Consider the following 14131-nt stretch of genomic DNA (forward strand, 5'->3'; position numbering starts at 1 on the left):
TATATATATAGATATATATATGTATGTCTATATGTATGTATGTCTATCATCATCATCATCATCATCGTTTAACGCCCGCTTTCCATGCTAGCATAGGTTGGACGATTTGACTGAGGACTGGTGAAACCAGATGGCTACACCAGGCTCCAATCTGATTTGGCAGAGTTTCTACAGCTGGATGCCCTTCCTAACACCAACCACTCAGAGAGTGTAATAGGTGCTTTTACGTATCACTGGCACGAAGGCCAGTCAGGCGGTACTGGCAACGGCCATGCTCAAAATGGTGTATTATATGTGCCACCCACACAAGAGCCAATCCAGGGGCACTGGCAACGATCTCGCTCGAAAGTCCTTACACATGCCGCAGGCACAAGTGCCAGAAAGGCGATGCTGGGCACAAGTGCCATCACAATTTCGCTTTCGCTGGCCCCAATAAGTCTTCGCAAGCTGAGTTTCGTGTCCAATGAAGGAAACGATGTTGGCATGGGTGCCAGTCGTCGAAATTTAACTCGATTTCGATTTCACTTGCCTCAGCAAGTCTTCGCAAGTGGAGTTTAGTGTCCAATGAAGGAAGGTACACCTAAGTGGACTGACTGAGGCCTTAGATTTAGGTCTCATTTGGCTTGCCGGGTCTTCTCACGCACAGCATTTGGCAGAGTTTCTACAGCTGGATGCCCTTCCTAAATGCCAACCACTCAGAGAGTGTAGTGGGTGCTTTTACGTGCCATCGGCACGAAGGCCCGTCAGGCGGTACTGGCAACGGCTACGCTCAAAATGGTGTATTTTATGTGCCACCCACACAAAAGCCAGTGTGGGGCACTGGCAACGATCTCGCTCGAAAGTCCTTACACATGCCGTGGGCACAAGTGCCAGAAAGGCGACGCTGGGCACAGGTGCCATCACAATTTCAATTTCACTTGCCCCAATAAGTCTTTGCAAGCTGAGTTTCGTGTCCCAATGAAGGAGACGACGTTGGCATGGGTGCCAGTCGTCGAATTTAACTTGATTTCGATTTCACTTGCCTCAACAGGTCTTCGATGTGTGTGTGTATCAGGTACACAACACTGCTTTTCCCCTTCCCAGGCTACAGGCCCACACCCCCAACACCCATACTGTTAGGATTGGCACTCTCAACGTCGGCACGCTGAAAGGTAGATCTGGTGAAATTGTTGAGATGCTTGAACGGAGACACGTAGATATGTGCTGCATCCAGGAAGTAAGATGGAGAGGAGGTTCTGCGAGGTTCCTCACAGGCAAAGAACACAGGTACAAGATTTTCTGGGAAGGGAACACTGACGGGGTCGGGGGCGTAGGAATACTTCTAGCGGAGAAATGGGTGGATAAGGTAATCGAGGTCGTTAGAGTAAGTGACAGAGTACTTAAGATTAGACTAATGCTTCATCATAGATTTGCTACTTTCATCTCAGCCTATGCACCTCAACCGGGGCTACCAGATGGTCTGAAAGACCAATTCTATGACACCGTCTTGCAAACTACCTCGTCGACGAGTGACAGGGACCTTCTCTTTGTGGCTGGAGACTTCAATGGTCATGTCGGACGTCGTGCTGGAGGCTTCCATGGCATACATGGAGGCTATGGCTTCGGTTCCCGCAACGAGGAGGGAACCAGACTGCTGGAGTTCTGTGATGCAACCGATCTTACGGTCTGCAATACCAACTTCAGGAAACCTGCCAGTCACCTAGTCACCTACCGCTCCGGCAGACACTCTAGCCAAATCGACTACATCCTCGCCAGAAATAGGGAAAGAGGGCGGCTTATAAATGCCAAAACCTACCCTGGCGAAGAATGTACCCCACAACATAGATTAGTAGTTAGCGACTTTGAGATCAAGGCAAAATGGGTGCCCAGAATTAGACCGGCTTGGAGGAAAAGGGTGTGGAAGCTTAAAGACCCTCTAAGTCTCTGTCCATTTGGACAGAGACTTAGAGACAAGTTGCTTGAAGCATTTAACGAATTAGAAGGGGATATAGCATCATACAACGTGGAAGACAATTGGAGATTTCTGCGGGACAACCTGTTGAAAGCCACCGACCAGATCTGTGGGTGGTGTAAGGTCCCCTCTCGACCCAGAGTAACGTGGTGGTGGAACAAAGAGGTAGACAGGGCTATTAGACAAAAGAAACAGGCTTGGAAGGACTGGAAGAACGGTGGAAGCAGGGAATTGTACCAATGTGCCAGAAGGGAGGCTAGGCGACAGGTTTATTTAGCCAGAGGGGAAGCAGATAAGAAAAGATTTGCCAATGTTCTGCGCCGTGAGGACCAAAGACTCGAGGTATTTCGTGTTGCAAGACAGTGTAGGAGAGAAAATAGTGATGTCGTAGGAGAGAAATGTGTTCGCATGGATGATGGTACGCTTGCACTAAATGAGGATGCAAAGAAAGAGGTCTGGAGATGCCACTACGATAGATTGCTTAATAAAGAGAATGAATGGGAGGAAGAGAGCCTGCCGTATGTCGACCCAATAGAGGGACCAGCTATCCGAGTTGACAGTACCAGTGTAGATAAAGCAATTAAGAGTATGAAGACCGGGAAAGCACCCGGCCCATCAGGAATCACTGCAGAGATGCTCAAAATATCTGGCAGTGTTGGCTACAGCCTAGTCACCCGTATTACGAACCAGGTGATACACGAAGGAGTCATACCCAATGACTGGTGTAGCAGCATCATAGTCAACTGCTACAAAGGTAAAGGTGACACTTTAGATACAAATAATTACAGAGGCATCAAGCTGTTAGATCAGGTTATGAAAGTTACAGAGAGGGTCATAGCCCAACTAATTAGGGAGCGAATCAATTTAGATGAGATGCAGTTTGGGTTCGTGCCAGGTAAAAGCACTACTGATGCCTTATTTCTAGTAAGACAGCTGCAGGAGAAATACCTAGCCAAGGATAAACCTTTGTACCTGGCTTTCGTTGACATGGAGAAAGCCTTTGACAGGGTCCCCCGATCCCTTATCTGGTGGACAATGAGGAAACTTGGGATAGAAGAATGGTTAGTGAGAGCTGTGCGAGCCATGTACAGAGATGCTGCCAGTAAGGTGAGGGTTGGAAATGAGTACAGCAATGAATTCCGGGTAGAGGTAGGGGTCCACCAAGGTTCCGTCCTCAGCCCCCTCTTATTTATCATAGTCCTCCAGGCAACCACAGAGGAGTTCAAGACAGGTTGCCCCTGGGAGCTCCTCTATGCTGATGACCTTGCCCTAATTGCGCAGTCACTATCAGAACTAGAGGAGAAGTTTAAGGTGTGGAAGCAAGGTCTAGAATTGAAGGGCCTTAAAGTCAACCTAGCTAAAACCAAAATCCTAATAAGTAGGAAGGTAGATAAAACACAAACCCCTTCAGGTAGATGGCCCTGCTCAGTATGTAGAAAAGGAGTAGGTAGTAACTCTATAAGATGTACCCGGTGCAAGCTATGGACACATAAGAGGTGCAGCAATATCAAAGGCAGGTTAACTAGGAAGTTAGTTTTTGTTTGTGGCAGATGTTCAGGTGCAATAAAGACTGTAAACAAACAGGAAACAACTTCTATCTCATTCCAGGGTGAAAAACTAGAGGTAGTCGATAGCTTCCGCTATCTGGGCGACCAAGTTAGTAGTGGGGGTGGGTGCGCTGAAAGTGTAGCTACTAGAATAAGAATAGCCTGGGCAAAGTTTAGAGAGCTCTTACCCCTGCTGGCGACAAAGGGACTCTCACTCAGAGTAAAAGGCAGACTGTATGACGCATGTGTACAAACAGCCATGCTACATGGCAGTGAAACATGGGCTGTGACTGCTGAGGACATACGTAAGCTCGCAAGGAATGAAGCCAGTATGCTCCGTTGGATGTGTAATGTCAATGTGAATACCCGTCAGAGTGTAAGTATCTTGAGAGAAAAGCTGAACATTAGAAGCATCAGTTGTGGTGTGCAAGAGAGACGATTGCGCTGGTATGGACATGTGGTGAGAATGGATGAGGATAGCTGTGTGAAAAAGTGCCACACCCTAACAGTTGAGGGAACCCGTAGAAGAGGTAGGCCCAGGAAGACCTGGGCTGAGGTGGTGAGGCAAGACCTTCATACATTGGGCCTCACCGAGGCGATGACTACTGACCGAGACCTTTAGAAATGTGCTGTGCGTGAGAAGACCCGGCAAGCCAAGTGAGATCGTTGCCAGTGCCCCTGGACTGGCTCTTGTGCGGGTGGCACATAAGATGCACCATTTTGAGCGTGGCCGTTGCCAGTACCGCCTGACTGGCTTCCGTAGGATTTTCGAGCGAGATCGTTGCCAGTGCCCCTGGACTGGCTTGTGCGGGTGGCACATAAAAGACACCATTTCGAATGTGGCCATTGCCAGTATCGCCTGACTGGCCTTCGTGCAGGTGACACGTAAAAGCACCTACTACACTCTCTGAGTGGTTGGCGTTAGGAAGGGCATCCAGCTGTAGAAACTCTGCCAAATTTAGATTGGAGCCTGGTGTTGCCATCCGGTTTCACCAGTCCTCAGTCAAGTCATCCAACCCATGCTAGCATGGAAAGCGGACGTTAAACGATGATGATGATGATATATATATATATATATATATATATATATATATATATATATATATATATATATATGTATGTATGTGTATATATATATATATATATATATATATATATATATATATATATATATATATATATATATATGTATACATATGTGTGTATATAAGGTTAAGGAAGGTATTGGATTTAACCAAACCCAAAGATACAGATAATACCGAGTAAGTGCTGTATACTGGCTAGTTATGCCCCAATCATTGTATAAATGATTGTATAAACGTTGTATATGTGTGTGTGTATATATATATATATATATATATATATATATATATATATATATATATATATGCATGTATATATATATATATATATATATATATATAGAGGGTCATAGCCCAACTAATTAGGGAGCGAATCAATTTAGATGAGATGCAGTTTGGGTTCGTGCCAGGTAAAAGCACCACTGATGCCATATTTCTAGTGAGACAGCTGCAGGAGAAATATCTAGCCAAGGATAAACCTCTGTACCTGGCCTTCGTTGACATGGAGAAAGCCTTTGACAGGGTCCCCCGATCCCTTATCTGGTGGTCATTGAGGAAACTTGGGATAGAAGAATGGTTAGTGAGAGCTGTGCGAGCCATGTACAGAGATGCTGTCAGTAAGGTGAAGGTTGGAAATGAGTACAGTAATAAATTCCGGGTAGAGGTAGGGGTCCACCAAGGTTCCGTCCTCAGCCCCCTCCTATTTATCATAGTCCTCCAGGCGATCACAGAGGAATTCAAGACAGGTTGCCCCTGGGAGCTCCTCTATGCTGATGACCTTGCACTAATTGCGCAGTCACTATCAGAACTAGAGGAGAAGTTTAAGGTGTGGAAGCAAGGACTAGAATCGAAGGGCCTTAGAGTCAACCTAGCAAAAACTAAAATCCTAATAAGTAGGAAGGTAGATAAAACACAAACCCCTTCAGGTAGATGGCCCTGCTCAGTATGCAGTAAAGGAGTAGGTAGTAACTCTATAAGATGTACCCGGTGCAAGCTATGGACACATAAGAGGTGCAGCAATATCAAAGGCAGATTAACTACAAAGTTAGTTTTTGTATGTGGCAGATGTTCAGGTGCAATAAACACTGTAAACAAACAGGAAACAACTTCTATCTCATTCCAGGGAGAAAAACTAGAGGTAGTTGATAGCTTCCGCTATCTGGGTGACCAAGTTAGTAGTGGGGGTGGGTGCACTGAAAGTGTAACCGCTAGAATAAGAATAGCCTGGGCCAAGTTTAGAGAGCTCTTACCTCTGCTGGTGACAAAGGGACTCTCACTCAGGGTAAAAGGCAGACTGTATGACGCATGTGTACGAACAGCCATGCTACATGGCAGTGAAACATGGGCTGTGACTGCTGAGGACATGCGTAAGCTCGCAAGGAATGAACCAGTATGCTCTGCTGGATTTGTAATGTAAATGTGCATACCCGTCAGAGTGTAAGTATCTTGAGAGAAAAGCTGAACATAAGAAGCGTCAGTAGTGGTGTGCGAGTGAGACGATTGCGCTGGTTTGGACATGTGGTGAGAATGAATGAGGATAGCTGCGTGAAAAAGTGCCACTCCCTAACAGTTGAGGGAACCCATGGAAGAGGTAGGCTCAGGAAGACCTGGGCTGAGGTGGTGAGGCAAGACCTTCGAACATTGGGCCTCACCGAGGCGATGACTACTGACCGAGACCTTTGGAAATGTGCTGTGCGTGAGAAGACCCGGCAAGCCAAGTGAGATCGTTGCCAGTGCCCCTGGACTGGCTCTTGTGCGGGTGGCACATATGATGTACCATCCTGAGCGTGACCGTTGCCAGTACCGCCTGACTGGCTTCCGTAGGGTTTTCGAGCGAGATCGTTGCCAGTGCCCCTGTACTGGCTCTTGTGCGGGTGGCACATAAAAGACACCATTTCGAGCGTGGCCGTTTTCGTGCGGGTGACACGTAAAAGCACCCACTACACTCTCTGAGTGGTTGGCGTTAGGAAGGGCATCCAGCTGTAGAAACTCTGCCAAATTAGATTGGAGCCTGGTGTAGCCATCCGGTTGCACCAGTCCTCAGTCAAATCGTCCAACCCATGCTAGCATGGAAATCGGACGTTAAACGATGATGATGATGATGATGATATATATATATGTGTATATATATGTATATATATATGACAAACTTTTTTCAGTTTCCATTTACCAAACCTTCTCACAAGGCTTTGGTCAGCCCAGAGCTATAGTAGAAGACACTTGTCCAAGGTGTCATGCAGTGGAATTGAAAACTGGGCCATTGGTTAAGAAGCAAACTTCTTATCATGCAACCATGCCGTGCCTAGTATAGTGAAACTATAGATAGATAAGGAAGATGATGTGAAGTGGGGCAAGGATGAAAAAGGGCTGTGCAGAGGCAGTGGCCTGGGGCATGTAGGGCTGAATGTAGTGAGTGGCAAACAAAGGTAGGGTAACATCAATGGCAAATATGAGAGAGTTTTCAAGAGAAGGGTGCTCAATGGAAAATAGAGTGTTAAGGGATAATAGTGAGAATATGGAATGGGTGACAAAGAAACTAGATCCAAAAAGAGGGAAGAGGGCTAAGTAGTTACAGAAAAGGCTATGAAATTTGTGCAGTTCTGCTCTCATATAATTACAGCTCCTAAGTAAATAGTGCCATAGTTAGAGTAGTCATTGAGGGACGGGTGTAAGAAAGATGAGTTGGGAAGGCTTTACTTATACTGTCAGGAAAATAGACATAGGTGTTTAAGACCTCATTTTTGTTGAAATGGACAGGTCTTCTCAAGTACATTAAATTGCCAATCATCTTGGTCCTTTGTCATTTCTGTGAGGATAGTTTCTCGCATTTTCCTGGAACTTCCTCCTCCACAAGCCCCATCGACATTTAGCAACTGACACTTCTTTATGCAGGTCTCCTCATCCATATGTATCACATGACCATATCAGCAGTCTTCTCTCTTGCACACTACATCTGATGCTTCTTATACCCAACTTTTCTCTTAACACATTTCCACTTTCTCATATGTGTAAAGTGATGTTACATATTCACAGAGTATGCTAGCTTTATTTCTTTCTGGTCTTTGCATGTTCCCTCCAATTACTGCTCACATTTAACTACCATGAAGCATTGCTGTTTGTACAAAAGTATCATACAATCTGAGAAAGGGGCCTTTTGTTACTAACAGAGGTGTTAGCTCTTTAAACTTTCTTTAGTTGGTTCTTAATCTAGCAACTATACTTCCTTCTCTATTTGGATCATCTAGCTAACAGAAACTATCTACTTTCTTGTTGGGATCCTCCTGGTCATTTGAGAAAATCTATTTCTCCTGTGTTCTAAGCACTTATTGCTCCTGCACATCTGCCACAAATAAAGTTTCTTTTCTCATTTAACCTTCCTTTGATTCCATTGCACCTCTTATGTATGCATATTTTGCAATGTATATGGAACTTCTACTTACACCTTTTCTAAATATCAAGAGAGCCATTATCCTGGCAGGAGTAGTGTTCTGTTCATTTTCCTGATTACTAGAACTTTAGTCTTTGTTAAGATAACTTTCAGGCCCTTTGATTCCAGGTTTTGGTTCCACACCTGGAATTTCATTTCTAACTCTATTACAGATTCAGCTATAAGAATGAAGTCATCAACATAGAGGAGTTTCCACAGGTAGTCTTAAACTCCTTTCTCATAGCCTGGAGGACTATGATAAACAGGGGAGAGTTGAGAGCCAAACCCTAGTGAATTCCCACATGCACACTAAATTGTTACTATACTCATTACTAACTCTCACCTTATTGACAACACCATTGTGCATAGCTTGAACAGCCCTCACCAGCCATCTGCTCTCTGCAGCAGCCAAATCAGGGAGCAAGGGACTCTGTTGAAGGCTTTCTCTAGGTCAACAAAAGCCAAGTCTGGCTAAGTACAATGGTTTATTTTTAGCTAAATACTACTCCTGAAGTTGCCTTATCAGAAAGAGAGTATCAATAGTACTTCTCTATGGCACAAAATCAAACTGCATCTCATCTAGGCTAACTGTCTTCTTGATTAGTTTGAATTATAATCCTTTGTGCAACTTTCATGATTTGTCTAGCAATATGATACCTTTACCCTTGTAACAGTTAACTATAATGCTGCTTTACAGGTTGTTGGGTATGATACCTTCTTGTACAACCTGACTAATTATACAAGTGACAAGGCAATATCTCACTATATCAGATATTTCAAGCATCTCAGTTGTAATTACTGATGAACCAAGGACATTCCCTGTCTTTATATCTTTAATTGCCTGATCCATCATACTGCTGTCAACTAGAATGGCAGTTCACTCTGTTGGGTTCATACTTAGGAAACTCTCTTTGTCTCATACATTCTCCATATTCAGTAGCCTTCCTTTATAGCATTTCCATATCTCTTTCTTTTCAGAATCACTGAGTCCATCCATAGACATTTCTTACTCATACCTTCATTTTTTTCTGATACATTAACTTGCAATTCAGAACCCATCTGCTTCTCCTCTTGCCAGGTAGACCAGTTTCCTTACTTTCCTGGTATAATTCCTTGCTACCTCCTTTCTTTCAATCCTTCCTTTTTGCTTTTATGGTTTTATCCATTAGTAGAATATTTGTCATGTTTACAGAAGCTGTAGGTTTGAATCCCTTTACACATTATTTTTCACCGTTCGAAAAAAAAAACATATATATGGTATATCTCTATCATTCAACAACGAGGATTCAGTAGTTTGATCAATGAATTAACATGTATTTATAGAGGTATATTTTGAGTTTTTTTTGTTTTTTTTAGTTTAGAGAGCTGGCAAAGTTCAGAGAGCTCTTACCTCTGCTGGTGACAAAGGGCCTCTCACTCGGAGTAAAAGGTAGACTGTATGACGCATGTATATGAACAGCCATGCTACATGGCAGTGAAACATGGACCATGAGTGCTGAGGACATGCATATGCTTGCAAGGAATGAAGCCAGTATGCTCCGATGGATGTGTAATGTCAGTGTGCATACTCGACAGAGTGTTAATACCTTGAGAGAAAAGTTGAACTTAAGAAGCATCAGTTGTGGTGTGCAAGAGAGGCGATTGCACTGGTATGGTCATGTGGCAAGAATGGATGAGAATGGAAGGTGGCGAGCTGGCAGAATTGTTAGCACACCAGGTGAAATGCTTAGCGGTATTTTATCTCCACTACGCTCTGAGTTCAAATTCCGCCGAGGTCAACTTAGCCTTTCATCCTTTCGGGGTCAATTAAATAAGTACCAGTTACGCACTGTGGTCGATGTAATCGACTTAATTCCTTTGTCTGTCTTTGTTTGTTCCCTCTATGTTTAGCCCCTTGTTGGCAATAAAGAAATAAGAATGGATGAGGATAGATGTGTGAAAAGTGCCACACCCTAACGGTTGAGGGAACCTGTGGAAGAGGTAGAACCAGGAATACCTGGGATGAGGTGGTGAAGCATGACCTTCGAACATTGGGCCTCACCGAGGCAATGACTTGTGACCGAGACCTTTGGAAATATGCTGTGTGTGAGAAGACCTGGCAAGCCAAGTGAGACCATAATCCGAGGCCTCTGCCAGGGGTGTAGCCAGCCCACTTATGTGTACCTTTCCTTCATTGGGCACTAAACTCTACTTGCGAAGACCTGTTGAAGCAAGTGAAATCAAAATCGAACCAAATTTGACGACTGGCACCCATGCCAAACTCTCCTTCATTGGACACTAAACTCGGCTTGCAAAGACCTGTTGGCGCAAGTGAAAGCGAAATCAGGATGGCACCTGTACCAGTGGAGTGCTAAGAGCACCGTCCGAGCGTGATTGTTGCCAGAGCAGCTGTCTGGCTTCCGTGCCAGTGGTATGTAAATAGCACCATTTGAGCGTGATCGTTACTAGTGTCGCTTACTGGCACTTGTGCCGGTGGCATGTGAAAAGACATTCAAGCAAGTCATTGCCAGTACCGCTGGACTGGCTCCTGTGCATGTGGCATGTAAAATGCACCATTTTGAGTGTGGCCGTTGCCAGTACCGCCTGACTGACCTTTGTGCCAGTGGCACGTAAAAGCACCCACTACACTCTCAAATTGGTTAGCGTTAGGAAGGGCATCCAGCTGTAGAAACTCTGCCAAATCAGATTGGAGCCTGGTGTAGCCATCTAGTTCGCCAGTCCTCAGTCAAATCGCCCAACCTATGCTAGCATGGAAGGCGGATGTTAAATGATGATGATGATGTTGATGATGTTGCAGTTTTAATCAATATTAGTAACAAAATAGGATATAGTTATTAAGGATCTAAGGAAAATTTCATCATTCCATTGTATTGCTTTTTTTCTTGTTTTGTTTTTTAACTTGGCAATTATTATTTCATTAACTTTGTATCACATACAACACTAATTCTTCCTTGTTTTAATTGCAGAATTTTGAAGTCATATTTGAAAAATTTGACAACGATATTGAAAGTATGATAATCTACTACAATGTAAATTTGTTTAAATAATGAAACTGCTATTGATGCGATCCACTTGCTTGTTAAGGCTACACATACAAAAGACATTTTATGGCACTTACAAACGAACCACACAACCTAAAATGGGAAAGCTTATAACATCTACTGTTAATACACCTGAATTTTACAGTTTGTTTAACCCAAATTTGATATCCCTCATCAATTTGTTTAAAAAATATAATTATGAACTGCGTATTGCTGGTGGTGCTGTAAGGGATTTACTGACAGGTAAGAAGCCAGAAGACATCGATTTTGCTACTACTGCAACTCCTGAACAGATGAAAGATATTTTTACTAAAGAAAACATCCGAATGATTAATTTGAAAGGAGAATCACATGGAACAGTCACAGCAAGGATCAATGATTGTGAAAACTATGAAATCACAACTTTACGGATTGATATAAAAACAGATGGTCGCCATGCTAAAGTAGAGTTTACACAAGACTGGCATCAGGATGCCGGTAGAAGGGACTTGACTATAAATGCCATGTTTTTAGATTTTAATGGAATCCTCTATGATTATTTTAATGGTCGGAAAGATCTTGAAGAGAGGAGGGTTTGTTTTGTTGGAGAACCAGCAACCAGAATTCAAGAAGATTATATCAGAATCCTTCGGTATTTCAGATTTTGGGGAAGGATTTCATCACAAAATGGGTTGCATAACCCAGAGGCTCTTAAAGCCATTGAAGAGAATGCAGTTGGTTTAAGTGATATTGCAGGAGAACGAATTTGGGTTGAAATGAAAAAAATTATCACTGGTCCCAATTTTACCAGTGTTATTGCTACAATGGCCAAATTAGGTGTTTTGAAACATATTGGATATGCAGAAAATGTGAATATTGAAGAAATGGATCAAGTCTGGAAACGAATGAAGGGTTTCTCTATGTTGCCTATGACTTTGATGTCAACATTAATGTATGATAGCCAAGATGTCATGAAGCTAAATCAGAAAATGAAAATGTCAAATGAAGAAATGAATTTACTCAATTTTATAGTAGAAGAACGGTACAAAATATCAGAAGAAAATATTATTAAGCATTATAAAGATATGGTCTTGAGTGGACGTGATAGCAAATTGAAAGGCCGTATTTTAGAACTGCTTAAATACTTGGGTGAAGAGGACTTGCTTACAGAATTTAATGAATGGATTCCTCCAAAATTCCCTGTCTCTGGATACGATTTAATGAAACAAAATATTCCTAAAGGCCCTATATTTAATCAAACTTTAAATTTTCTCAAAGATGTTTGGAAAGAAAGTGATTATATCCTAACAAAAGAAGAATTGTTGAGGTTGGGCGAGAAATTTGTATCAGGCTCTGAAAGTAAAACTAAATTATTGTAGATATTTTTCTTCTTGATAAATAAATAAAATTGTTATACTGTTCTTTATTTCTTCATCTTTATCCTGGTGTTATATAATTTATATTTAGAATTCTTGCTTAGTAAAGTTAATATTGGATTATTATATGTAAGAAATATTTCTCTTTCTTTGCTAATACTTTTATATATTTTCTATATATACAAACTTGTGAGACAGTCGAGGATTGTGTCACAAAATTTCCTTTGGTCAATATTTACCAAAAAAATATATTCTAAACAATCTTATGATATATAAATTGCTATTTCAAGCTTCTTTATATTAAAAAATTCACTAAACAGTTATGTTTTTTAACATTTTCAAATTCCAAGTACTGTGAGGAAACACTATCTATAATCCAAGATTTTGTGAATCTTTGGTTGTGTAACTTGAATATATTCAAATATAACACAAAATATTTGTTATCATTTCCTTCTACAATCAATTACATCAGACATCAGTTACCTTGTTTTTTTTCTTGGATCATATTAAACCTGCTCTCTCACTCCTTCCCTTCAATATTGCTACTCCTCCATTGCTGGGTATGCCTCCCAGCAACTGTAGTTTTAGAGGACCTGGCATATGCTGATGACATGGTTCTGGTTTCCAGTTCCCCAAAAGGATTGCAGAGCCTCCTCAACAAATGCTCTGTGTTCTACAAAGTGGTGGGACTAAAAGTCAGCATCTCAACATGAACTTGGTTCTCCGTAATAAGCTGGGGGATGTCCTACCTCATCAACATGGTTACTTTGCCAATGAGTGAAGGTATCCTACTCAAGAATGTCAAACTAGGAAAGAAAGTTTTCTACCTAGGGGTTGCAATCAACCCATGGTCTACTCACAAGATGAACCTTTCAGTGAAGCATATGTTATAGTGTGCCAATAAGATGTCGCACTCGCCTGAAACCTTGCCAGAAGTTCCATCTTCTCCATCAGTATTATCTCCCCTGACTGTTCTACAACCCGATGCAGATGATACCTGACTGGGGAGCACTCAAGTAACTTGACACAGTCATTTGCATGGGGGTTCTTAGGATACTGTATCTTCCTAAATTGTCCTTTACTCACTTTTTGTACTGTAGGTGGGTTGAGTGTCTGCCAATTGGTGAAGATGATACCCAGAAACAAGGTCCATGGGAATCTATGCCTACTCACTTTCCCATATTCGGCAGTTAGAATGATGACAAGGTCCATAGGCCTTGCCTTGAGAAACAGTGAGATAATCATGTTGTTCGACCTCCCACCCATTCAGCCAGGTGCAACAGCATGCAACCGGGACACCTATCAGGTGTATTCCAGGGAGTAAGCCTTCCAACTCATTTTGGGAGCCTGTACTTCATCTTTCTACTGTGATCTGACTGACAACAGTTGGATGTCATAGCCAGAAAAGATTTCGGAGGAGTGCTACTTTGGTTGACTCACGCTGTGTTCTAACACATTCTGCAACCTTTGGGGATGGCAGGGGACTGAATACTTCCAGACATTGTGGGGCTGCTGCTAAAACTATCACCCTCATCAGTGGCCAATGCCCACACTTGAAGAAGCAAAGACTGGCCAGAAATAGGTGGCTATGCCAGCTAGTGACAAGCAAGTCTCAACAGTATAGATGGGAGGTCAGTTGGGATCTGGCCTACTGTACTACTGGGTAGCAGGGTTATACCCAATCTCGTCCTGCACTGTCCAGGCAGAGTGGTCATCCTTGAAGTCAAG

The 14131-nt window shown here is 42.7% G+C and overlaps 1 protein-coding gene across 4 annotated transcripts in view; it reads left to right on the plus strand.

The window, feature by feature from the left end:
- Positions 1-12448, plus strand: part of LOC106882928 (CCA tRNA nucleotidyltransferase 1, mitochondrial) — a 51065-nt gene extending 38617 nt beyond the window's left edge. For all 4 annotated transcript variants that reach the window (XM_089357359.1, XM_089357357.1, XM_089357356.1 and 1 more), the window contains one exon: positions 10974-12448. In XM_089357359.1, coding sequence (XP_089213485.1) covers positions 11054-12406 — 1353 coding nt within the window. In that variant the 5' untranslated portion in view covers positions 10974-11053 and the 3' untranslated portion in view covers positions 12407-12448. The remainder of the gene's footprint in view (positions 1-10973) is intronic.
- Positions 12449-14131: the final 1683 nt, after the last annotated feature.

This window comes from Octopus bimaculoides, chromosome 9 (assembly GCF_046866305.1).
Source record: "Octopus bimaculoides isolate indiv1 chromosome 9, ASM4686630v1, whole genome shotgun sequence".
In the NCBI taxonomy this organism is placed as follows: domain Eukaryota; kingdom Metazoa; phylum Mollusca; class Cephalopoda; order Octopoda; family Octopodidae; genus Octopus; species Octopus bimaculoides.